The sequence below is a fragment of the Suricata suricatta genome, chromosome 7, assembly GCF_006229205.1.
Source record: "Suricata suricatta isolate VVHF042 chromosome 7, meerkat_22Aug2017_6uvM2_HiC, whole genome shotgun sequence".
In the NCBI taxonomy this organism is placed as follows: Eukaryota; Metazoa; Chordata; class Mammalia; order Carnivora; family Herpestidae; genus Suricata; species Suricata suricatta.
Genome location: NC_043706.1, coordinates 38,640,230 through 38,664,092, shown reverse-complemented (window position 1 = coordinate 38,664,092; position 23,863 = coordinate 38,640,230). Strand labels below are relative to the sequence as shown.

The window sequence follows — 23,863 nt, the reverse complement described above, 5'->3', positions numbered from 1 at the left end:
AGGGAAGGGAAGGAAGCCAAGAAAGTGTGTTTGGGATCAGATGAGTGCTGTGGGCGTGTGAGGCCCGGGCTCACTGGGGACCACCATAGAACCCGGGGACAAGGTGGGGGTTTTCTTTGCTAGCCTGGCGGGGTCCATGGCAAAGGGCTGTAGGGGGGATGTGGGATGCTGGCTCTGACACAGAGGTGGGTGCCGGCAGCTGCAGGTTTTGTGACTGGAGCCCTGACGACCTCAGCAGCACCCACTGAACCTAGGCCTGGGAGTCTGGCCCATCCCTTGGGGTATGCCTCTTGTCAAGACCTGTGTCCCCAGCGCCCTTCTCTCCAGGCCCACGAAGTTGAGCTGCCTCTCTGAGCTGCCCTGGGGCAGACCCTTTCCTCGGGAGCCCATAGCCAGAGCCACATCCTGTTCAACAGATACTAAGGGAGCTCCTACTGTGCGGCAGAGGAAGCTGTCAGGAAGGGGACCCAGCACGTGTGAGGTCCTGCCTATGTGCCAGAACCTGCAGCCATTTCCAGGCCCCGTCGGAGCCCAGCGGACTTCTCTGTGCTCCGTCTGCTCCCAGAGGGCGGGACGGATATGCTGGGTGGCACGGAGCCTGGAGCCACCTTTGAGTCCCCTCCCAGCCCTAGCATCCTGAGACTGTGATTGTAGCGGTTTTTCTGACTTCCTTTTCCTTTCTCTCAATGCCCCTGCCTCTTCCCCTCCTGGGGCCACTAGTCCCCATGGCTGCCACGTGGTTGTCTTCTGGTGCCCTCCCTCCGTGTCTTGATGAGGAACAGGATGCAATTTGCGGGGCAATGGGAGGGAGGGGCATTTTATTCAAGGGCATCCTTCTGTGTCCCTGGTGAGGGCACTGCCCAGCGCCCGCTTCCTGGAGAGGGGCCTCCTCCCTGCTGACTCCCACACCCACCGCACAGACTCACACAGCAGTCTGAAGCCTATGGGGCTGAGGGCATGGGAGGAGTTAAGAGAGGGAAGTGGTGGGTAGGTAAGGCCTTCAGGGTGGCGGTGGGGGGAGGGCAGGGGGCGGGCAGTGGCAGGTGCTGGGCCTGGCGGGATGCAGAGGTGCTGGGTGGGCAGCAGGCGTTTGTCTGCTTGTGCCTGCCAACCTCCTGACCTTTGACATTTCTCGCCTCCTCTGTCACGCACCTGCCCCACTTGGAGAGAAAGGTGGCTGCGCTCTGGGGGCTGGTGTGCTGTTGTGAGGGCCGGGGGGACACACACCGTTGGTGGACTTCATGATGAGGCTTCCGCTGGGTGGGTTGGGTCCAGGGAGGAGAGGGACTGGGGAGGCACAGGACTCAGTGGCTGAGAGATCATGTAAGGGGAAGAGGAGGGATGTGCCCCTCCCCCACCCCTACATGCACAAAATCAAGACTCTTGGTTCCTCTCTCTCTGCCCCGCTGACGGCAGGGTGCTTGGTGCGTTTAAGGACAGAAACCAAAGTTCGGCAAGCTGCTGTGCGAATTGGGGGAGTGAGAGCAGGGTGTTCCTCCCATACCCGCGACGGTGGCAGGGATGGGGCGGGTGTGGACTCCTCTGTAGGTAGCCACGGTGGAGACATCGCTGTTGAGGCCATTTCTCCCATGGGGGGCGAGGCTGGCTGGCGGGGCATCTCCCAGATGGAGGAGGGGTGGAGGGACCAACCGGAATGTCCCTGGGCAGGACAGAAATGAAGCTGAGTTTGGGATCCAGGGTGACGGCCAGCAGCGGGGAGGCCCTGGGATGGGTGAGGGCTGGGACAGGACCCAGATGAGGGAACCCTTGATTTTATGCCGCTACTGATGTCCCCAGAAGCCCAGTCTGGAGCATGGGCAGGGGAGGAGGGCCAGCGGGGTAGGTGCCCGGAGTGAACGGAGGGTCTGTGGCTGTCCCATGGCCTCTGTCTGCACCACCGGCTGCCCTGTCCTGCCCCCACCGGGCGTGAGTCAGACTGAAAGCAGAAGCTGCCAGACATTGCACTGGGTGAAGCGAGGCAGAACCAGCCGTGCTATTTTGGAACCTGGTTAATTCCCCGCCTGTCCCCCCACCTCGCTTCTCTCGGGGCTCCTGCCCCCTCCTGGTCACTAGCACTTGGCTTCCCTCGTGGGGACAGTTGGGTTGGGACTTGACTCCCCCTGGCACGTACGGGGTGGGGGTGCTTGATGTCCCTCCCCTTGCTGGACCCCCCTTCCCGGCCAAGAGGTGCTGGCTTCTAGGGAGTCAGGGTTCTGGTGCTGGGGGACAGAGTGCCCCTTCCTGGCTGGAGCTCAGAGCTTGCGGGCAGGGCACCCTGGCGAGCTGATGATGGTCTGTCAGCAGGCACCCTCCCCCCGCCCACCTTTCACCACCCTCAAGCCAACTGTCAGCTGCCTCGCCCTCTCCGCCCTCCCCTCTGCGGGGCTGTGAGCTTACAAGGGTTTCAGGGAGCAGCCTCTCCCTGAAGCGACTCTTAGAGGGCTGGGAGGGATTTCCGGACACAGAGGGGAGATATTTCGGGGCCCAGGGTCTTTCCAGAACTCATGACATCACATACCCTGCAGCAGCCCTAATAGATCCCCCTAATCTATGGGTCTTATCTTGGGCATCCTAGGCCTGCTTGAGGTTCTAGCCCCACATTTTAGGGTTACTTTGGAGCCCGCATGAGCCCGGTGGCGAAGGAGGTCAGGAGGGTGTGTGTTTCTGAACTGAACAAGGAGGTGTAGAGGTGAGAGTTGTGACCCATCTTTGGGCAGGGTGGACAGGGGTCCCGGCGCTGCCTGAAGCTATGTGGCCAGACAGAGGGTCAGCTTTGCTGTGGCTCTGAGAGTATGGGTGTCAGAGATGGGCATGGCGTCCACTGTGTGTTGCTGCCTCTGGCGGGACCCTGAGGTCAGAGCTTCCCCCAGCGACCTGGGGTGGTAGGTTTCATGCATGGGGTGCTCAGCTGGCACGGTGAAGGTGACCCGTGATCGCAGTTGATGGGGATGTGGGTCCTTGTCAACTTCGGAGAGCCAGGACTTGGGCTTCTCATAGCTTGGATGGACCTGGGGCTCAGGCATGTGAGATCAAGGGTGAGGAGGAAAGAGGGGTCTCCTAGGCCAGGTTCAGGGGGCTCTAGCACACCCCCCGCTTCCTGTGGGACACACAGGACTTATGCACAGGTTCACCCTGTCCTCCAAGTTTGGGAGCTGGGGGGGTGGGTCTCACACAGCCTGTCGGGGCTGCTTTTCCGCCTGTAACCATAGTGGCTTCTAGGCTGCCTCCTTGCTGCCCCTGCTGCACGGGCCAGAGCCCCAGCCCAGAGCACTGAGTGCAGAGCCAGCCAGGAGCCCAGTGCTCCTGCCTCCACCTTGATCCCTGGGCTAGAGAATCAGGCTGTGTGCTCAGCCTCACCGTGGGGCTCAGGAGGGTGCTGTTGTCCCTTCAAGTAGTTCTCCCCGCCAGGGGCCTGCACCCCCTCACTGTCTCTTTCCACCCATCACCCACTTTCATATTTGGAACCACAGGTGACCAAGCCCCCAGAAGGCTGCAAATGACCTTAACATCCCCACAGATCTCCTAGAATGCTATGTGAAGACGCACCTTCTGTCTCAGTAGGTCCGGGTGGCCTGAGAGCCTGCATCTAACCAGCTCCCAAGGGATGTGCTGTCTGGGGGTCCCACTTTGAATGGTGGGGACTTCCCGTCTAAATGCCAGCCCGATTTGTGCTACTCATGAAGCTGGGGAACTAACCCTCATGGGCCACCCCCTGGGTGCCAGGAGTGTTGCATACGTCAGCTCCTTGGTCCCTTTACCTACTCTGAGGGAGGTGGCATTATCACCATCCTGTGTTATAGATGGGGAAACCGAGGCTCTGAGAGATTAAGTTCCTGTCCTGGGTCACACTGCTGGTTAAGTGGCAAAGCCAGGCAGGGGCCGAATGGGGAATAGTTCTGGAGGGACAAAAGCTGAGTGAGGCTTGCGTCCTGTCTCACCTGCCGACCCCAGGGCTCCTCCACGAATGGGCTTGCCATCTCCTGCCCCCTCAGGCCCTTTCCAGACAGACTCCCAGGACGGGCATGTAGCACACTGCCATGGTCCATGCGCTCATGAGCCTGGGCCAGTGGAGGTTGGGTGTGCAGACTTCTAGACACCTGCCCGCTGTATGACCTTAGCCAAATTCTCAGCCTCTCTGTGCCTTCATTGCTACCTCTCTAAAATGGGGGATATATTACAACTTCCTCGCAGAGGGGTGGGCTTGCTTTGAGGATTACATCAGTAATACCTATCACCTCAGAACAGTGCCCGGTGCAAATAAACGCTCAGTACAGCAAATAATGAATGCCAGTTGGTCTGTACCCAGGAGACTAGAGGTCATCCTTTGTACACTTAATGCACTTGCCACGCTCATAGGTGTTTTCCTTCCTCCTTTCCTTTCCCCTCCCCTCTACTAATGTCTTACTTAGCAAAACCTGGACACTTCAGTTCTAAAGAGATTATTTCCAAAGTAATCAGAGGCAGAGTCAACTCTTGAAAAGGAAGCCAAACAGTAGTTCATTTGTGGTGTGCCACGGGGCACAGGAGAGGCTGGTGGGGGGCCTGGGCAGCAAGGATGGAGAAGACCCCCCTCCTCCCCAAGAGCAGGGGCAGGATCCAGGGCTGGTGGGTCTGGTGTGCTGTGGACCCGGGCCTAGGGTAGGGAGGGCAGGGGTCTGGAGTGAGATCTGGGGTGGGAGCCAGAAGCCACTCCATGTGCCCATTGCACTCTCCCCTGTGCCTGCATCCCCTCCCCCCCAGAGTCACAGAGCCTTCCTTGCCCAAGTTTAGGGCAGAGCACCAGGCTGTGCGTGTGGTGGGTCTGCTGTCTCCTGAGGAGAAAGAAAAGCAAAGGCTGGGTCCCCAAGGCTGCCACAGCCCTGGAGAGGGAGTACCCACGTGTTGGGCAGCAGTGGCAGTGGCAGTGAGGAGGGTACCTGGCTCTCCCGCTCCTGGCCCTGCACCCGGTCGTGGCCGCATCCATGCCGCCCGGAGCCTCAGCATGCCCGGACGGTGCAGGAAGGGGCCTGCCGGGGACCTCGTCCTGCCCTCTCATGGTATCAACCAGAGTCCGAGGCCCAGCGAGGGGCAGGAGCCGCCCGAGCTCACAGCTGGGCACGGGGACAGCCAAATCCCACTGTGCCCTCGGGAAGTATCCAAGGCTTTGGTTCAGGGCTGAAGGAGCCCTTTTGGAACGGACTCATTCCCAAGGGTCAAAACCGTCAGGTGTCCTAGCACCCAACAAAAGGCCAGCTGGTCTTCCGTCAGCAGGGAGAGGGCAGGGGGCTGGCGAGGGTGGGCAGGGGAGGTCAGGGGCTTGGGACACTTGGAGTCCCAATCTTGAGTCCCTTCCCTGGATTTGAGGCCCCTTTTGGATCCGGGGAGCCCCTCCTGCTCCCGCCGCAGTCCAGGCCAGACCTCTGTTTGTGTAATCGTGTTTCTATCCAGTCAGTTTGATATATTCTCCCCCTCCCCCCAAAGCCCCCTCATGGCCCATGGCAACTGTCTCTGTGAGATCCAGACTCTCCTCTTAGTCTCCCGAGCCCCTGGGAATGGATCAGTCTTGGCTATTGAGCAAAGAGAGTTTTCTTCAGGTGGGTAGGGTCTGGCCTGCATTTGGGGGCCTCTGAGAGGGGTGTGCAGGCCTCTGGGAACCCTTGGTAGGATTCACTGAGGGTAACTGAGTGGGGGATGTGGGGCAGGGCTGGGAGTTTAGGGGGATAATAATCCATCTACAGGGGTCTTCGCTTTAGGTCCCTGGCTTCTTTCTTCATCTGTGCAGGAACTGGTGGTGGTCATGCGCCTCAGAGAGAGCTGGGGCTGCATGTCCACCTCACCGTGTTTGTGCTATGTGACCTTGGACAAGTCACTTAACCTTTCTGAGTCTTGGTTTTCTTATCTGCCAGAGATGCTGTTTGTCCTGCGAGATGTTTGTGAGGGGCAAATGATGTGACGTAGGTCACATGCTTAGCTCAGTGCCCTGTCCCGAGCAGGGACTCAGAGGTGTGTTTACTGTGTGAGAGAACAGGTGATAATTGAGCACGCCTTGGGTCATGGGACAAGCAACATTCTGGGGCCCTGAGTCTCCTTCTGGGAGTTCTGATGGGTGGGATGGGGTAGAGGTTCAGACTAAGAAAGCTTATTTCTGGGGTGCGCCTGGGTGGCTCAGTCGGTTAAGCGTCTGACCTGGGCTCAGGTCACGATCTCAAGGTTCGTGAGTTCTCTGCTGACAGCCTGGAGCCTGCTTCAGACCTCTCTTTCCTTCTCCACCTGTCCCTCCCCAACTTGTGTGCTCTCTCTCTCTCCTTCTGTCTCTCTCAAAAATAAATAAACATTTGGGGTGCCTGGGTGGCTCAGTCGGTTAAGTGTCGAACTCTTGGTTTCGGGTTAGATCATGATCTCGTGGTTTTGTGGGTTTGAACCCTACATCAGGTGCTGTGCGGAATAGCACGGAGCCTGCTTGGGGTTCTCTCTCCCTCTCTCTCTCCCTCTCTCTCTCTCTCTTTCTCTCTCTCTGCCCCTCCCCCACTCACGCTGTCCCTGTCTCTCTCAAAATAAATGAACTTGAAAAATAAACATTTAAAAAAAAAGAAAAAGAAGAAAGCTGATTTCTCTGGAAACTTCTTTGTACCTGGGGAGACTGGTAGGTGGCCAGGAAACAACTGGAGAACAAAGCAGTGTAGCCACAGGCAGAATGCTGGAAGGGACCAAGTGTCTGCGAGACCAAGACAGGAGAGCTGGAGAGAGGAGAAAGACAGGTCCTCACTGAGGAGGCAGGGCGAGGGATATGACAGTGTGTTTGTATCTGTGTGTGTGTGTGTGTGTGTGTGTGTGTGTGTGTGAGAGAGAGAGAGAGAGAGAGAGAGAGAGAGAGAGAGAGAGAGAGAGAGGGAGGCAGACAGAGGGTCTGCATGTGTGGCTGGGCTGTATCTGTGCATAACACAAGGGCAGACTAGGGCCTTTCTAGTTGCTTCTCTCCACGGTTCCCACAGTTACACGTCCCTCAGTGGCAGTCTTCCTGGGACAGGCTTCATGCCAGGGTCCAGCTGGTGCCTATGGGAAGAATCGGCGCCTCTCTGGTCTGGGATCGCCTTTGAAGCCTCTCCATCTGCTGCATAACTGCCGTGCCTTGCCCCGGGGCCAACAGGCTGGCCAGCCAGGAGGCAGCAGCTCCCACCCTTTCCTGTGGGATGTGAGCTGGGATGAGGGGCTGATGGGCCTGAGCTGTGGGCACCGGCGGCCACTAAGCAGCCCGGGAGCTGTGGCTGCCCTTCATCTCCTCTCCCCTTCCTTTCCCTCCTTCCCACCTCCTGTCTGTATTCAGAGATTAAAGCTCTGGGTCCCCCCTCCCCCCACCAGCCCTGCAGCTTCCTGAGGTGGGTCCCCTAGAGGCAGGTGCTCTGCATGCCAGAGTCAAGTGCATCCTGGGTTTGAGTCTGACGGTGCTGCCTCTCAGGTGCTCTGTGCAGACCACCCTTTTGGAGCCCAGGCTTCCTCCACAGTCCGTACCCCCATCTTTATTGGTCACAAGCAGAGGACTGGCCAGCCTGTGCCCAGGATGTTCCCACTTGGTGGAGTGATTCTGCTGCATGAGACATACGGAGGACCGCATCTTACGTAATACTCTTTATGCCTGTCCAAGGTCACGTGCACCCAGCCAGGGGATGGAGTCGAGACTGGACCTTCCCTCTAGGGGAGGGTCCTGGAGGGAACTTTCCCCGGGTGATGAAAATGTTCTGTTTTGATCTAGATGGTGATTACACTTGTAAAAATGGGGCACCTGGGTGGCTCAGTCAGTTAAGCATCCGACTTTGACTCAGGTCATGATCTCACAGTCCGTGGGTTCAAGCCCCGCGTTGGGCTCTGTGCTGACAGCTCAGAGCCTGGAGCCTGCTTCAGATTTTGTGTCTCCCTCTCTCTCTGTTCCTCCCTGGCTCACTCTCTGTCTCTCAAAATAAAATAAAAACATAAAAAAAATGTTTAAATGGATCATGCTATATACACTTTAAATTTGTACATTTTGCTGGGATAAAGTACATCTCAGAAAAAGAGGGGAAAGCCAAAACCTTAAAATAAAAATGTTAAAAACATGGGCCACTGACCTCCTTGCTCCTGGTACCAAATACCTTCTGAGCAAACAGTGGACACTTACCAAGGGTGAGTGTGATTTCCATTTGCTCTTTTTCAACACTGGGGGTGGCCGGAGGGCCCCGCCGCTGCCTTTCATGACTGCTAGAGAACCACCGGCCGGATTCCGACAAACCATGTGAGTTACGAAGTGTTCCCAGCGCTCTGGGCTCCGTGCTAAGTACTCTGCCTACTCCTGGCCTCCTTGGCACCCAGCGGTAGGATCATTATTATCCACCTGTCTCTCCCATAGCACTGCAGTGAATTCTGTGACAATATAAGCTTTGCAAAAATCTTATAAAAGCTGGCCCAAGGCCTTCCTGCCCCAGTCCCATAAGGAGAGATGAGCTGGGGCAGGAAGGCTCTGCCCCTGCCTGGGATCTTGATATCGTGTGTGTGTGTGTGTGACTCTTTTCTCAAAAGAAACTTAAGAGGAGCAGTAAGAGGAGACCCATTCAGGGATCCCTAGACAGGCATGGACAAAGGGACAGTAAATAGTGACAACATGGTGATCTCTCTCCTTGGCCCATGTTTTCACCCTTTCAAAGGCTTCCATCCCAGTTTAGATCCCAACTATTCTGGGAGAGGTGGCTCCAGCCGGTAAGCCCCACTTGACAGATGGAAAGACTGAGGCTAGGCTGAGACACCGAGTCCGGCCTGAGGCTGGGACTCACACCCAAGCCTTCTGATGCCAAGTTCTCACAGCATCTTGTGGGCAGGACTGTTGGCTCCTGGGGATCTTATGACATCTCCCCACCCCCAGTTCTCTGTGGGTCCAGGCCAGCTGATGTCCCCCTCCCCCCCAGGCCCTGTGGGGACCCATGACCACCTTGGTAATTTCCAATGGCCATGGCCCAAGGCACAGGGATCGTGTGCACATTCTCAGTCATCAGGCCTTCCTTTGCCACTGCCTCTGCCAGAGGGAGCTCAGAGAAGACAAAACAAGCCCGGGGCCTGGAATCTTCCCCTCTCTTCCCTTCCCAAGGCTGAAAGGTTACACAAGAGGTCACAGGGTCCTTCCCCCTGCCTCCAGGAGCCTCAGCACCTGCTCAGAAGGCCTTCCTTTAGTGGTTGGTTTGATTTCCCTCCAGCTCCACGGAGCAGCTCCTGCACAACCGCTAGTCTGTGACAGCCTGGGTCAGAAGACAGCCTCTCCCGACCACAGAGGCTCAGAAAGTAATAAATAGCTTAAACAGGCATCCCGGCCTTTGGGCTCCCATTCTTTGTTGTTTCAGCCCTCAGACATGTGTTTTTCTGGGAATACAGGAAATTATATCTACCCTTTGAGGAAGGGCAGAGTCTTTTCTGCTTGTGTTTGGGGATTCTAGACCATTCCATCATCCCGGGCATCCCATGGCCCCTGGGCTTGGTGAAAGAGATCGGCTACTGAAACCCTTTGATCGTAGGGGGCTTCTTCAGTGGGAAGCCCTAAAATAAAATTTGGCAACTCCTAGCCCAGGTGCAGGACGGATGGGCCTAACTTGAAACCCTGGGGTCCAGCCTCGCCACTTGTTAGCTCTGTGACCTGTGGCAAATAACACAACGTCTCTGTGCCTGTTTCCTCATCTGTGAAGGGTGGGGTGGGGGCAGTACTGGTACTCAGGTCATGAAGTAATTGTGATAATTAAATAAAAGGTGCTTTGAACACACCTTGTCTGTAGTAAGTACACCACAGCCATGCTTATAATAACTAGTATGAAATATTTTTTCCTGATTAGAAACATGCACATGTTCATTATAGAAAAAGAATAATCTGCCAGAAAGTAAAAAGAAAAAAAAGAATCACTTGTGATTGCATCATCAAAAGAAGTCCATGATGGTCTTGTATATTTCCTCCCCAAAGGTTTTTCTCCGCATATTTGTACATGGTGGTGATCAGATTTTTTTAATGCTTATTTTGAGAGAGAGTGTAAGCAGGGGAGGGGTAGGAGGTAGGGGGGGACCGCAGAGAGCCTGATGTGGGTCTTGAACTTTTAAACTGTGAGTTCATGACCTGAGCTGAGGTTGGATGCTCTACTGACTGAGCCGCCTAGGCGCCCCGATTGGATTTTATATACAATTCTATTTTATATGCAATTTTGCATCCTACTATTTGTCACCTGGGGAATCCCCATGTTACTAACTGTAAACATAATGGTCCATCAGGAGGAATACCACAGAATTTGTCTGACCATCCTGTTGCTGGGTGTTGAGATGAGTTTGATTTTCTCTGTATAGTCTAACATACTGGGCATCCTTACACAGTAAAGCTTTTCTGCCTTTGGGATTGCTTCGTCCAATGACCGTATAGCACACACACAGTGAAGCTTACACATTGTCAACAGCTGGCTGCATTTTCATAAACTTGACCTTTCGATGTCACCGACCCTGTGTCAGACGACAGAACATTCCCAGTCTCCCGCCTGCAAGCTATCCTGTGCCACCTCTCAGGCACTCCCCCACCAAGGGTCACTGGGATCCTGACCTCTAACAAAGGAGGTGCATTTTGCTTGTGTTTGAACTTCATATACATGGATGCATTTTTGTGGCTCCTTTGGTTTACCATTGGCTGCAAGAGGCGTCTGTGCCGTGTGTGGCGATGGTGGGTCCACCTCACTCCTGAGTAGCGTTCCGGTCCGTGGACGCACCACAGCTCCCTTCTCCAGTTCCCTGTTGATGCACATCTGGTGTTTTCCGGTAGCGCTGCTGAGAACGTTCTTGTGCGTGTCCTCCGGTGAGCACATGGATGCTTTCCTGTTGGGTATGCACTTAGGAATGGTGTTGCCGGGTCATGGGGTGCATGCTTCAGGCTTCCTGCTCCAAGTTTCATTTTATTTATATATTTAACGGTTTTTATTTACTTTGGGGGGGAGAGGGGCAGAGAGAGAAAAGGACAGAGGATCTGAAGCGGACTCTGTGCTGACAGCAGTGAGCCTGATGGGAGGCTTGAACTCCCCAATGGTGAGATCATGACTTGAGCCCAGGTCAGGCGCTCAGCCGACTGAGCTGCCCCAGGCACCCCTTCCTATTCCAGGTTCTAAAGGATCACCTGGAAGGCAAGTTCAGGCCCGACAGGTGATGGAGGGGCCCCGCTTAGCGAAGAGTGATCAGAGGGGCACTGCCTCATCACGCTCTCTCTGAAGGCGCACGCCTGGGGCTGTCTTGGGAACTGAGTTGGACCCTGGGTCCTGGACCTTTGGCTCTAACTGGCAGGTGACTTCTGACCTACTGGTGGCCATTCTGTGTCCCCGCCCTGGGTCCTCAGCTGGTCTGACAACCATTGAGTTGAGGAGGGCAGGGCTCAGGCTGGGCTCTGGGTAGCACCGAAGGGACGTACCTTTGCAGGTGACCGGAGGCAGGTTGGGCCCTGCACCGATGCTGGAAGCAGCCTTTCTTTTCCCCTTGGGCTAAAAGAATCCTACAAGTAGCACGCAGACAGATTGTAAGACGTAAGTGCTTGAAAAGTAAGAATGAGAGACTAGCAAATAATCCCTGGTCACCACTCCCCACCCCACAGGTGACTGCTGTGAACAGTTGGCAGAGGAGTTGGGGGGAGCCCAGAATAGAAGTTCAAGAGGAGGGGCTATGAACCAGACAGCCCGGGTTAAGTGTCCATCCTGCTGCTTATTGGCTGCATAACCTTGGGCAAGTGATTTCACCTCTGTGTGCCTCAGTTTCCCCCCCGGAACTGAGAACAATGATAGTAGCCAGCTTAGGGTTGTGAAGAACAGATGAGTTAACACATGAAAGCACACAGACCATCCGTGATCTGGGGCTGGCATTCAAGAAACCTTCTGGTCCTTCTCTAATCTGCTGTATGTGTCTACCTATGTCCTGTCTAAATGGGCTCAGGCTGTGCGTTTAATTCTGAGGTTTTCTTTTTCTACTCATTGCTGTATCTTTGAGATTTTTTTTTTAGTTTGTTTATTGAGAATGAGAAAGAGAGAGCACGAGCTGGGGAGGGACAGAGAGAAAGAGGGAGACAGAGAATGCCAAGCAGGCTCCACACCGTCAGCGCAGAGCCTGATGCGGGGCTCTATCCCATGATCTGGGGAGTCTGACAGTCAACCTGAGCCACCCAGGTACCCCTGAGATCTTCTTTCTATCTGAGGTTCTCCTGTTTTGGGATCTTCTCTCTCCTTGCCTATCCCTCACGTAGGCCAGTGATTTCTCATCTCTGCCCTCCCTCTGTCCACATCTTCCCTCAGGAAAGGTTCTGAACCTGTTCATACTTAGGTGTGAATGGCTGATAAGGGAAGTCCCCACATAGGTGGGCACGAGACCAGCCCTGCCATGATCAGAGTTGTGCAAGGCCTTCGCAGGGGAGTCCAGCACCTGTCCATTATCAGATGCTTGAGGCATGCGAGGGAGTACCACACACCCACGGTGTCTCCGTTTGAACCAGGAGGAAACCAAGGTGCACAGAGGTCACCTGGCTTCCCCAGTCACCCAGCCAGCATGGGCACAGCAGGTGAACAGGGGGTGCTTTAGCTGCCCCTATTGCACAGGGAAGCTCATTTTGGTCACACTAAGCTGGAACCCAGAATCAGCTTCCAGCAGGCGTAGTCAGGTGACGGGGCCTGGGTGAACAGTGGGAGCGTGGGTTCTGAGGACACCTGGAGGGGCAGCTCTCATTGTCTTGGCTAAAACTTCAGTCCCTGTTTCCTGTAGGACTGGGGAGAGGGGGGAGTTCTCTGGGGCATTAGACCCCCTGGTCCCCTCAGGAGGAGGGGGTTACCTGGGGGAGGAGAAGGTTCTCAGGTAAGCACCTAGCCCTAGTGTAGACAGTAGGCACTCAAGGCTCCTGGTGTTACCGAATGCATGAATGGTGGCCCCTTCCCAGGCCTGGTGGATCTGGAGGTCGGAGGGTGGGGAGGGCTCAGGGGTCATTTTGGTTCTCCTGCATCCCTACTCCTGGTTCTTCCTACCCAGACCGAGCACTGGGGGAGGCAGTGAATGGTCCCTCAGGCTTTGAGAGTGGGCAGAGTGCTTGTGGGCTGAGCAGGGAGCACTTAGCATGCCTAGGGTCTCACCTGCGCCACCCCCATCAGATCCTAAGTCCCTCCCGGAGCCCTGTACCTGTCCCACCCAGGCCAGGCTCAGAGCCACCCAGGCAGCATCAGGGGAGGAGGCTGGGACATCAAGGGAGGAAGCAGCCCCGTGACCGGGATGAGAGCTTTGACAATGGGGGTGAGGGGCGTGGGGAAGCCTCACTCTGCAGGGCCACTGAGCCCCCTTGGTCAGAGGACAATGGACAGGCTAAGGCTACCAAAGCCTTTCAATGCACAGACACATCATGGGTCACAGTTGCTGGACATCCCCCTTCCGGGGGCTCACACAGGCCCAGGTGGTCGGGCAAGGATTCCTGCTTCCATTTTCACAAACAGGCAGACTGAGGCTGGCGCAGCAGTGAGAGGCCGAGGAGGACTTAGGCCAGGCTCTCCGGTGGCAGAGCCAGCTCTGGCTCAGCCTGGGACGGCCACCCAGCCCTTTGTCAGAGAAACAAGGGGCTCGTTCTGCCTGGGTCCTCCCTGTGCCGGCTGGCACTGCCAGGCCCCGTGCCGCTCCCCCCAGCAGGGACCAACTGAAGCCATATTGTTCCCGAGGGCAGGCTCCCCAGTGCTGCGTGGGCGAGCATGCAGGGGTGCAGGGCTTGGAGCTGCAGGGCAATGGGCTGGGCTTCGGTCCGAGCCCGGGAGATCTGCAGGGCTGCAGTGGGGGTAGGGTTGGGGGGTGGGCGGGTAAGACAGGCTACCCCTCTGTAGGAGCTCAGGAAAGGGGCGGAGGCAGCAGCTGTGCCCCTGCTGCAGGGCAGGGACTGCGGGAGCAGGAGTGTCTGCTCTTTTCTCCTTGGGGTCTGTTCGCTTGGGATTAAGGCAGCCCCTTTGCTAATTCTTGGGGGGCGTGCGGCAGAGAAGGGAGGATGGAAGGTGAGTTAGGGTCCTGAGAACTCGGCTCTGAGGCGGATGGTGTGGATCTACCTTGCAAGGGAGCATCCATGGTGATAGGGGGAGCCCTGGGTTGGGGTCACGTGGCTTGGGCTTCATTCCTGGTCCCAGGCCAACCAGACGTGCAACCTGGGACAGGCTCTTTACCAGCTCTCTGCAGAGACAGAGCAGTCCCTCCCAGCCCCGCCTCACGGCCCGTCCACAACCCCTGTGCACACGGGCTGGGAAGCCAAACTGGATGGGGTCCCAGCTCTGTCTCTGTCACCAGACAATTTCCTTGTGCTCTAGTTTCTCCTTATCCGTAAAAGGAGAATACCTACCCAGGACTGCCTCCTGGGGCTGTCTGAGGTTAAAGCGCTTGGAACAGCGCCCAGCACACAGTGGGTACTCAAATAGATGCAAATTATTATGTCCATGATCCAGTGATTTTTGCTGAATGTTTGCCAGTACCTTCTGCTAATGCTGACTGAGTCTCATGTTGGGCATTAGGCTATGCTGCTTTCCTTTGCTACCCCCGCCCCCCTCCTGCCCCCTTGCCATGCACCGTGCAAGACGCATTATTTTCATTTCACATGCTCACCAATCTTCTGAAGTAGCAACAGTTTACAGATGAGGAAGAGGAAGCTCAGAGAGGTTAAGTGACTTGCCTAAGGTCACACAGCAAAGAAGGGACAGAGCTGGGAATTAAGCCCGTGTCTGTCCTGTTGGCGAATGCTCGCTTAAACATGAAGTCATACTGCCTGCTGCAGATATCCCTGAGATGGGACCCTCCGCCAGGACCTTTATGGAGTTGGGGAGTGAGCTAGGGACACAATGGGCCCAGCTACAGGACTCCCTCCGTCTTTTCCTCCCTGGCTCCACACTAGGCCTGGGGGCCTTAGCACCCCATCCTACTGTGACCCCTCAAGGATCAGGGCTGACCTGCTGACCTGTAGGGGAGCCCTCCCTGGACTTTTGCAGACCCAGGTGGCCCGAAGCGACCCTCTCTGCACAGGGTTATAACATTCCCTGGACTGCAGACCCCTGAGCTCAGGGACTACAGTCATCTTGCTGTATTGCCCGTGTCCGATTCATAAATAGTAATCATTCCCTGTACATGTTCATACAGCCTCTACCATGTCGAAGGTGCTGGGCTAAAGGCTGTGAACAAGACAGATAAAACGCCTGCCCTCTGGGGGGTTTGCATTCCTAGCGGGAGATAGACACTGAATGAAATAACCGAGCAAAAATGCATAATATTTAAGATGATGATAAATGTTATGGAGTAACACAGAGAAGGAAGGGGCATGAGGAGTAGGGGGGCACGTAGGAATTTGGCAGTTTTAAATAGGCTAGTCATGGAAGGTCTCTGTAAGGTTACATTTGAGCCTTGGGGGAGGGGAAGGAATGAGTGGTGTCTGGGGAAGGGGCGTCCACGGGCACAGGCCCAGGGGTGGGAGTGAGCGGTGAGGCTGGCACGTGAGGCTGGAGCAGGTGGAGCAAGTGAGAAAGTAGGGGGAGGTGGGGTCAGAAGGGACTGTGACATGGGGACGGATCCCAGAGGGCCTTTCAGGCTAAGGACTTCAGCGTTTACTTCAAGAGAGGAGGGAGCCATGGATAGTTCTGAGCAGAGGGAGGGACCAGATGTGACTTAGGTTTAACAGGTTCCCCTTGACTCCTGAGTTGCCAGTAGAATGTTGTGGGGCAAGAAAGGAGGGTGTCGGAGCATTGGGGGCTCTTTTAGGAAGCCAGATAAGGCCTGGTCCAGGCTGGCCCCACATCGGTGGCAGGGAGGTTGAGGTCAGATCTGCCAGGATGTGGTGTGACAGAAAGAGAGGGGTCAAGGTTGATGCCAATTTTGGGGGGCTGGCCAGCTGCAATGAACGAAGTAAAGAGGGTCTCCAGTTCTGGCCCAGGAACGAGGGAACAGGAAGCTTGGGTTTGGGTCTCAGCTGTCACCCTCCTGCTTGGTGACCCTTGGCAAATCCTTTGCCCTTTCTGGGCCTCAGTGTTTTCTCCCGTACAACGGGTGCAATCCCCTTGACCTGGCCTCCTCCCCAAGACCCTGTGCTCCGAAGAGGACACGTGCCTCATAGACCTGTCCCCCTCCCCTGCCCACAGGGAGCCGGAGCCCGCGGCCGCCATGGCGTCGCGCATCGGGCTGCGCATGCAGCTCATGCGGGAGCAGGCGCAGCAGGAGGAGCAGCGGGAGCGCATGCAGCAGCAGGCCGTCATGCATTACATGCAGCAGCAGCAGCAGCAGCAGCAGCAGCAGCTAGGCGGGCCGCCCACCGCGGCCATCAACACCCCCGTCCACTTTCAGTCTCCGCCACCTGTGCCTGGGGAGGTCCTGAAGGTAGGGCCTGTCCCGACGTGAGGCCTGCCCACCCCCCCGGCCTCTAGGACCCCTAGAAACATGGCCTTCTCCTCCCTCTCCCAGGTGCAGTCCTACCTGGAGAACCCCACCTCCTACCACCTGCAGCAGTCCCGGGACCAGAAGGTGCGGGAGTACCTGTCTGAGACCTACGGGAACAAGTTTGCCGCCCACATCAGCCCTGCCCAGGGCTCCCCGAAGCCCCTGCCAGCCGCCTCCCCTGGGGTGCGGGCCGGACACGTGATGTCCTCCTCAGCCGGCAACAGTGCTCCCAACAGCCCCATGGCCATGCTGCACATTGGCTCCAACCCAGAGAGGGAGGTGAGTGGGGGGCTGGCCGGGGTTTGCCGTGAGCAGAGCAGTGCGGGGTGCTACACACCTGGGACACCTAGTCTAATGGCAGAGGCAGGGTGCTGCTGTCAGAGTCCCTCCCAGTCCGAGGAGGAGACACAGCCCTGCCTTCAGGGAGTCACAGTCCTGTCCTCAGGGAGCCCTGGTCTGAGGAAGAGATAGTGTACCCTCAGAGAGCCTCAGCCTCATAGGAAAAGCCTCACCCCTACTTTTGAAAGATTAGCTACGGAGAAATAGGACACTCCTACAGGAAAGCCCAGCACACCCGTAAACCCAAGTCCAGACAGAAGGCATATGAAAGCAATCTCTTTGGGGCAACTTGGCTCCTTGGGAAGAGCTCTGGCCTTGGCCTTGGGGCCTGTGGGACCTGGACAACTCATCCTCTCTCTGAACCCTTTTTCCTTCCCCCACCCCGCCCTGCCCCCAGACCCCCAAGATGAGCAGGTCAAGTGAGGTGGGCTCCAAGGTCCCTTCAGATCAGTGGCTGTCCCAGTGCCCCTTCCCTGTGCCTTTCTCCCAGCAGCCCCTCCCCAGACGGACTTTTCTCTTTCAGTTTGATGTCATTGACAACATTATGTGTCTGGATGACGTCCTGGGCTTCATCAATCCTGAAACTCAGATGCCTAACACGGTACTGCTGGCCAGGGTGGGGCGGGTGTGTCAGAGGGAGGAGGTAAAAGTTCTACAGTGGCTCCGAGCCTGGGGAGAATGAGAGACAGGGCCCCCCCCCTCCCCACCCCCCTCCCCAGGCAGAACCATTTTGCTGCAGATGAGAATCGCTTCCATCCAATCACGTGACCAGAGCCTAAGGCTGAGCAACATTATGAACCCAGAGAGACAGGCCTAGCCTGTGGGCACGAGGCGGGCTTCAGTGGGGAGTGGTGGCGGGACAGTTGGAGGCTTCCTGGGTGGGGGCAGGAGGTACTGGTGCTGGGCCTGGGCCTCGGCAGAGGAGAAGCTGGGAAAGCATTCCTGGAAGGGAGCAGTGTGGCCTGGAGCTGATGAGTTCCTTTGGGATCTGGGACTGCCCTCTCCTACAAAGCCTAGGAACAGGCCTGTGTCCCTCCCTTCACGGGACACGTGATAGAGGGCTGGCTTGGTCCCCTCCCTCCCACAGCCTCCTGGAGTGTAATGCTCTCTGGGCCTCCTGGACAGCGGTGAAGTAGTAGATGGGAAGCAGCCAGCCTTAGAAGCAAGAGGCCTAGCTTCTGGCTTTGGCTGTGACCTTGGGAAGTCTTTTAACTGTTCTGAACTCCAGTTTTCTCAGCAGCAAAATGGGGATGATGCCATCTGCCCACAGGATTGTGGGAAGATTAGATAAGGCAGGAAATGGGGGTGGGGGACTGGCTCTACACAGGGTGACATGTTTACACTGAGCAGGTGGAATTGTGAGTGTCCCCGCCCCTCGGTGGAAGGTCATGAGCTGCTCGCTCTGCTCATTGGGCCTGACCCTGTTACCCTGAACTTGGCCCCAGCTCATGCCACTGAGGGGAGGCCCCCAAAACTTCCAGGAGGAAGTCAGAGTCAGTCCTTAACCCCCCACTGCCCTGGCGGCATTGCCCAGTGCCTCAGCAGGAACTGGTCAGGGCCAGTTAGAGCTGAACCTACTTCCAGCAGAGCAGGGAAGGCTGGGAAGAGTGAGAAAGCCAGAGGGCACAAGTATCTGGTCCCTTCAGTGGTTTCTGCATGTCCGGTAGGGCGCCTGTGCGTCCACCTGCGCTTCTGGACCTGTGATTTGTTCCTGTGCCAGGAGCTGTGGTGATCATTCCAGAACTCACACCTGTCCCCGCCAGGCCTCTGTTTAACCCCCCACCAGCTGCCCTTTACAAAGTGCCAGGCTCTCTGCAAGTCGGGTCTGGAACTCCAGGGTGTGTCTCCAGCCCGGCCCACATCACACCATCTCCTCCTGCAGCTCAAGCTTCTACTTGTAACCCACCCCCACCCCCGCCAGCCCCGTCTGTCCAGCCCGCTTCTTTGCCCAGCCATCCTCCTGCTGCTTGAGCCCTTCCTCACGTCTCTGCTCAGGACTCCATTCAAGTTCCATGCCCTCCAGAAACTTTCCAGAAACTCCCAAATAGATTAGGCGCTCCTCCCCTGGGCTCCCAAATGCTTCAGAGGACTCCTTCCCCTCCCCCGTCCCCCCTTAGGGCTCTTAACTGGTCAGAACACTCTGCATGGGCTTTTGCTGCTAGGCTGGCTGCTCCTGGAGGGCAGGCGCCACACCTTCTTTAGCTCCCACCCCTACACTTCCCAGGGCAATTGCTGGGTGGAGAGGCCCAGGCTGGGGTTGACATCCTGGGGCTGGCTGCAGACCCTTCCAGCTGCAAGCATGGCCCGGAACACTAGTGCAGCCTCCCCCAGGCGTCCCTGGGAAAGAGCGGCTGTTCCTGGGATGCTGGGTCCTGGGGAGGGGCCCCCGTGGAGAGGGGGCTGCTCACCGGCTCCCTCTCCCCACCTCACCCCACAGTTGCCCCTGTCTAGCAGCCACCTGAACGTGTACGGTGGTGACCCCCAGGTCACGGCCTCCCTGGTGGGCGTCACCAGCAGCTCCTGCCCTGCTGACCTGACCCAGAAGCGAGAGCTTGCAGGTACCACCTCCCTGTCTGCCTGTGCCCCGGCTCCCTGCTCCCCCCTGCCCTTCTCCCTCCCTCCCAGCTCCTCTCTCCTTTCCCTGGCCTCCAGATGCAGAGAGCCGGGCCCTGGCCAAGGAGCGGCAGAAGAAAGACAATCACAACCTAAGTGAGCCCCCTCCTCCCGCCCCCTCCACACCCCCTGGGCCCCTGCTCCCTGACTCCCTCCTCCTCACTCTCACCTGAGCTACCAAAAAGCCACCTGGACCCGAGCCTTCATTGGGGCTTTAAAATTTTTAATTAAAAATTTTTTTATTAATTATAAAAAAAGCCACTCTGACCTGCTTGGGTTCTAGAAGGCTTCCCTACACAAGACCTTAAGTCCTTGCTGATGTGTGTGACTGGTGGGTTCAGCCCTGCCTCTTCCCAGTCCCACTGGCCCTCTTTGGGGGGTGGGGGGTGGGAGAGGGGCCCCAGGGAAGAGACTTTCATGAAATCCCCAGCACTTCAGAGTGAATGGGTTTATCATACGGGACTGTTTTCTTTAGGGTTTGCAACCTGGGAAGCCAGGGGAGGTGTACGGGGCCCTGTGATCACAGAGCCCCTGGGTTGTACCTGCCTGCACCTGGGCCCCTCCTTCCCATAGTGAGCCCGGTCCCTTCCTCACCCATTACTTCCCAGACGGGCCAAGGCACCCCTCCTTGGGCCCTTCTCCCCTAGAGTCCTCATCTTTCTAATTGCTCCCTCTGGGATTTGTTACCTCTAGTTGAAAGGAGGCGGAGGTTCAACATCAATGACCGCATCAAGGAGCTGGGAATGCTGATCCCCAAGGCCAACGACCTGTGAGCAGTTTCTGGGGGAGAAGGGGTGGTGGGAAGTGGTAGGAGCCGGGGTGCGGCAGCAGTGGTCACCAGGGGCAGGGGCTGGGAAGAGAATCCCTTGGTTGCTGCCTTCTGTGAGCTTATCATCTATTTGGGAAAAAAAGGTCTCTCCCTTATCAGAACAGCCCAGACAGAGGAGCAAAAATCCCGGAAGTGAGCCTGGGGCGGGGGTGGGGGCTTCCTGGAGGAGGAGTCATGCTGGGAACGTTTGGTGAGGGCTTAGGCGTGGCTTCCAGGGGTCTGGAGAGTCCAGAACAGATGTAGGTTTTGGCGGCCTGAATGGCAGGCCCCGGGGAAGGAGGCTGCTCGCAATTGTGAGCCAGGTGGTGGCCACAGAGTCCCCCTCGAGGGTCTGTCCCGTGCAGTTGGAGAACGGCCTTCTCCACAGGGGGGTGGGTCACGTCTGGGGTCTGTGGGCAAAGTTGGGACACGCGGCCTAGGCTTCTGGAACCAAAGTGGGGGTTTACTTCCACCCGCTGAGCTTGCGCAGGGTGAGCACCCAGCGCCCCTCTGAGCCTGCGCGTGTGGTTCTGCCTGGCCCTCAGGGATGTCCGCTGGAACAAGGGCACCATCCTCAAGGCCTCGGTCGATTACATCCGGAGGATGCAGAAGGACCTGCAGAAGTCCCGGGAGCTGGAGAACCACTCCCGGCGCCTGGAGATGACCAACAAGCAGCTCTTGCTCCGCATCCAGGTCTGACCCCTGCCCTTGGACTTGGTGGGTGGCTCCGGCTCCCACCCAGGCCAGGCCTGGGAGGGGCTGGGCTTACCGTTCCGGAGTTGGAGGAATGAGAATGAGGCCCAGAAGGCGGAGGAAGGAATGGTTCTGTTTTGTGAGACCCTCATTAAAGTTTATTTGTTTTGAGAGGAAGACAGAGCATGCACACAGGGGAGGGGCAGACAGAGAGAGAGAGAATCCCAAGCAGGCTCCACACTGTCAGTGCAGATCCCATAGTGAGGATTGATCCTGTGAACCGTGAGATCATGACTGGAGCCAAGAGTCGGGACCCTCAAGTGAGTGAGCGGCCCAGGCACCCAGCCACTTACTCTTATGGTGACCCTTGTCACCTGGGTTCACGTTTCCTTAAGCATTGCAAGTATATGCTCACACTTAACCTCAAGGGGGCAGGAAAGTGCACACCTTGAGTCTCAACACTGAAGACAAATGACAAAACCAGGCTTGGGAGAGTCACTCCCACCATCTGGAGCCGAAGGAAGGTTCTAGTCCTGGCTGTGCTCAGGGCTTCTGTCCTCTTTGGATCTGGGGCCGCTCATCTCTACAGAGGGCGGATGGAGGGCAGCCTTTAAGCTCTTCTGTTTCTCTTACGAGGTAATACCACTGACATGACAATCCGGCACACATAGCCAGCCTCCAAGCGAAAAATCAAAGTTTCATGAGAGAACCCTCATTCTTAATAGATGCAGTGCATTCTGGTAATTTCTATTCCGGTCTAGTCTAGGCAAGTCTATTTCTAAAAAATAGAGAGTGAGCTGGTCAAGACCCACTACAATGGTCTCACAATTCACTAATGAATTGTGACTTGTAGTTTGAAAAAAAAAAAACCACTGGTCTAGACTCTAGAAGCGACGCTATACTTGCTTCCAGCGGAGCCGTTTTGTGGTCTTGGGTGCACAAGGGGAAGGGCAAGGGGCTGTAGTGGCGGGGGCGGGGAAGGGCAGCGGGGGCCTGTGAGTGTGCGTCCCCAGCCCTCCCTCTGCCTTGCCTTGCAGGAGCTCGAGATGCAGGCCCGGGTGCACGGCCTTCCCACCACCTCCCCTTCAGGCGTGAATATGGCTGAACTGGCCCAGCAGGTGGTGAAGCAGGAGCTGCCCAGTGAAGAGGGCCCAGGGGAGGGCCTGCTGCTGGAGGCCGAGGTCCCGGATCCTGAGCCACTGCCAGCTCTGCCCCCACAGGCCCCGCTGCCCCTGCCGGCCCAGCCACCTCAGCCACCCTCCCCATTCCACCACCTGGACTTCAGCCACGGCCTGAGCTTTGGGGGTGGGGGCGACGAAGGGCCTCCAGGCTACCCTGAACCTTTGGGGCCAGAGCATAGCTCTCCGTTCCCCAACCTGTCCAAGAAGGATCTGGACCTCATGCTCCTGGACGACTCACTGCTACCGCTGGCCTCCGACCCTCTCTTCTCCACCATGTCCCCTGAGGCCTCCAAGGCCAGCAGCCGCCGGAGCAGCTTCAGCATGGAGGAGGGCGACGTGCTGTGACCCTGGCTGCCGCCATGCTGGGGAACAGGAGCAGGCCTGGGGGCTGGGAGGACCTGGGCTGCCTCCCTCCCACCCTTCGGGCTGCACTCCTGTGTGAAGTAGCCAACCGCTTCGCCTCACTCCTTCCTGTCGGCCTCTTGTTTGGACTCAGTGCCTGCCTGGCAGCCTGTGGGGCCGGGAGAAGCCCCCCCACCCTCGGCTCAGTACTCCCCGGGGATATCCCTCTCGATGGGGCTGGACAGGAACAGGCCTTGGGCCTGGCTCCTGGAGCTGAAATCCTGAGGGGAAGGGAGGGGACGGGTGTGCTAGAGGTAAGACGAGGTCCTGGAAGGGTCTCGTCTTTGGAGTCTGATCCCCGCCCCTGCCAGGGAAGGAGGACACGGGGCTCAGGAAGTTCCTCTTCTGAGGCAGCGACTGGTCCAGGGGGTGGCCCAGGCCTGCCTTTCTGGGACTCAGATGGCAACAAGTCTGTCCTCTGGCCTGGCACCCCACCCCCCTTTGGTGCTAACAGCTCTCCACCTGGTGGTGTGAGGGCGGGCGTGGCTGGAAGAGGGGGCGCTGGGTTCAAGTTAGAGCGTGGGGTCCCTGCTGGAAGAGCAGCTCCCCCCAGGCTCCCCACTTTGTGCCTTTAGTAAACACTGTGCTTTGTACCTGCTTGTCCTCTGTCTCTTTGGAACGGGTCTGGTGGCAGGATTCAACCCAACGTACACCCATTATGGATTTTGAATTCGAATGCCCTTTATGGGGATCCAGGTTGGGGGATACAGGGGAGGAGGGAACACGCCCCTCCCCTGGTTTCCCCCAGGAAACCTCCCAGACTTGCCTCCAGGCAGGGGAGCTGGAGAGGTAGCCTTACTTAGGGGGCTTGGGGCTTGAAGGGGGGCATTGTCCTTCCTTGTGGCCACAAGATGGCGCTGCAGCCTCGCTGCTTCCACACCCCAGCTGTGGCCTTAGACAGCTGAGCTGAGGGTGTGGGGGCCAGGTGCTCATAAACCAAGTCTTTTCTTCTTAGCTGCTGCTTAGGCTATCCCTGCCCGGGGCAGGGGGCATTCATGTTCCTGAATGTTCTAGTGGTGACCTCTCCAGATTTTTCCCCTCCGAGTGGGATGGCTGACACTGCTTGAGAAGGTCGAGTGCCTCATCCGTGGAGGCAAGGCTAGACCCTCTGCCCTTGGACAGTGTCTCTAATGGATAGGCTCCCTAGTAACTGAGGGGCTGTGTCCTCTGAGTTTGGGGAAAGAGGGACCCAACTGGACTAATTTGTGTGCCAGACGCCGAGGGGAGTCAAGAACCGGGGCCCCATTCTCCACTCCGGCACCGTCCGGCAGTGTGGCCTCGGCAAATCCTTTCCTCTCTTGGGCTTCTGTTCCCCGACCCCAGAATAGTGCCCATGCACCTTGGCGCTCAGGTCCTGGGATGTTGTGACCTCACACAGGACGGGGAGATGGACTTGGGG

At 57.2% G+C, this 23,863-nt stretch overlaps 1 protein-coding gene across 2 annotated transcripts in view; it reads left to right on the top strand.

Annotated features, from left to right (window-relative positions):
* The window catches only part of TFEB (transcription factor EB), a 54,977-nt gene extending 31,920 nt beyond the window's left edge, over positions 1 to 23,057 (top strand). For both annotated transcript variants that reach the window (XM_029944007.1, XM_029944008.1), the window contains exons 2-9: positions 16,134 to 16,368; positions 16,453 to 16,707; positions 17,291 to 17,368; positions 19,205 to 19,325; positions 19,420 to 19,476; positions 20,074 to 20,149; positions 20,734 to 20,881; positions 21,919 to 23,057. In XM_029944007.1, the coding sequence (XP_029799867.1) occupies positions 16,156 to 16,368; positions 16,453 to 16,707; positions 17,291 to 17,368; positions 19,205 to 19,325; positions 19,420 to 19,476; positions 20,074 to 20,149; positions 20,734 to 20,881; positions 21,919 to 22,407 (1,437 nt within the window). In that variant the 5' untranslated portion in view covers positions 16,134 to 16,155 and the 3' untranslated portion in view covers positions 22,408 to 23,057. The remainder of the gene's footprint in view (positions 1 to 16,133; positions 16,369 to 16,452; positions 16,708 to 17,290; positions 17,369 to 19,204; positions 19,326 to 19,419; positions 19,477 to 20,073; positions 20,150 to 20,733; positions 20,882 to 21,918) is intronic.
* Positions 23,058 to 23,863: the final 806 nt, after the last annotated feature.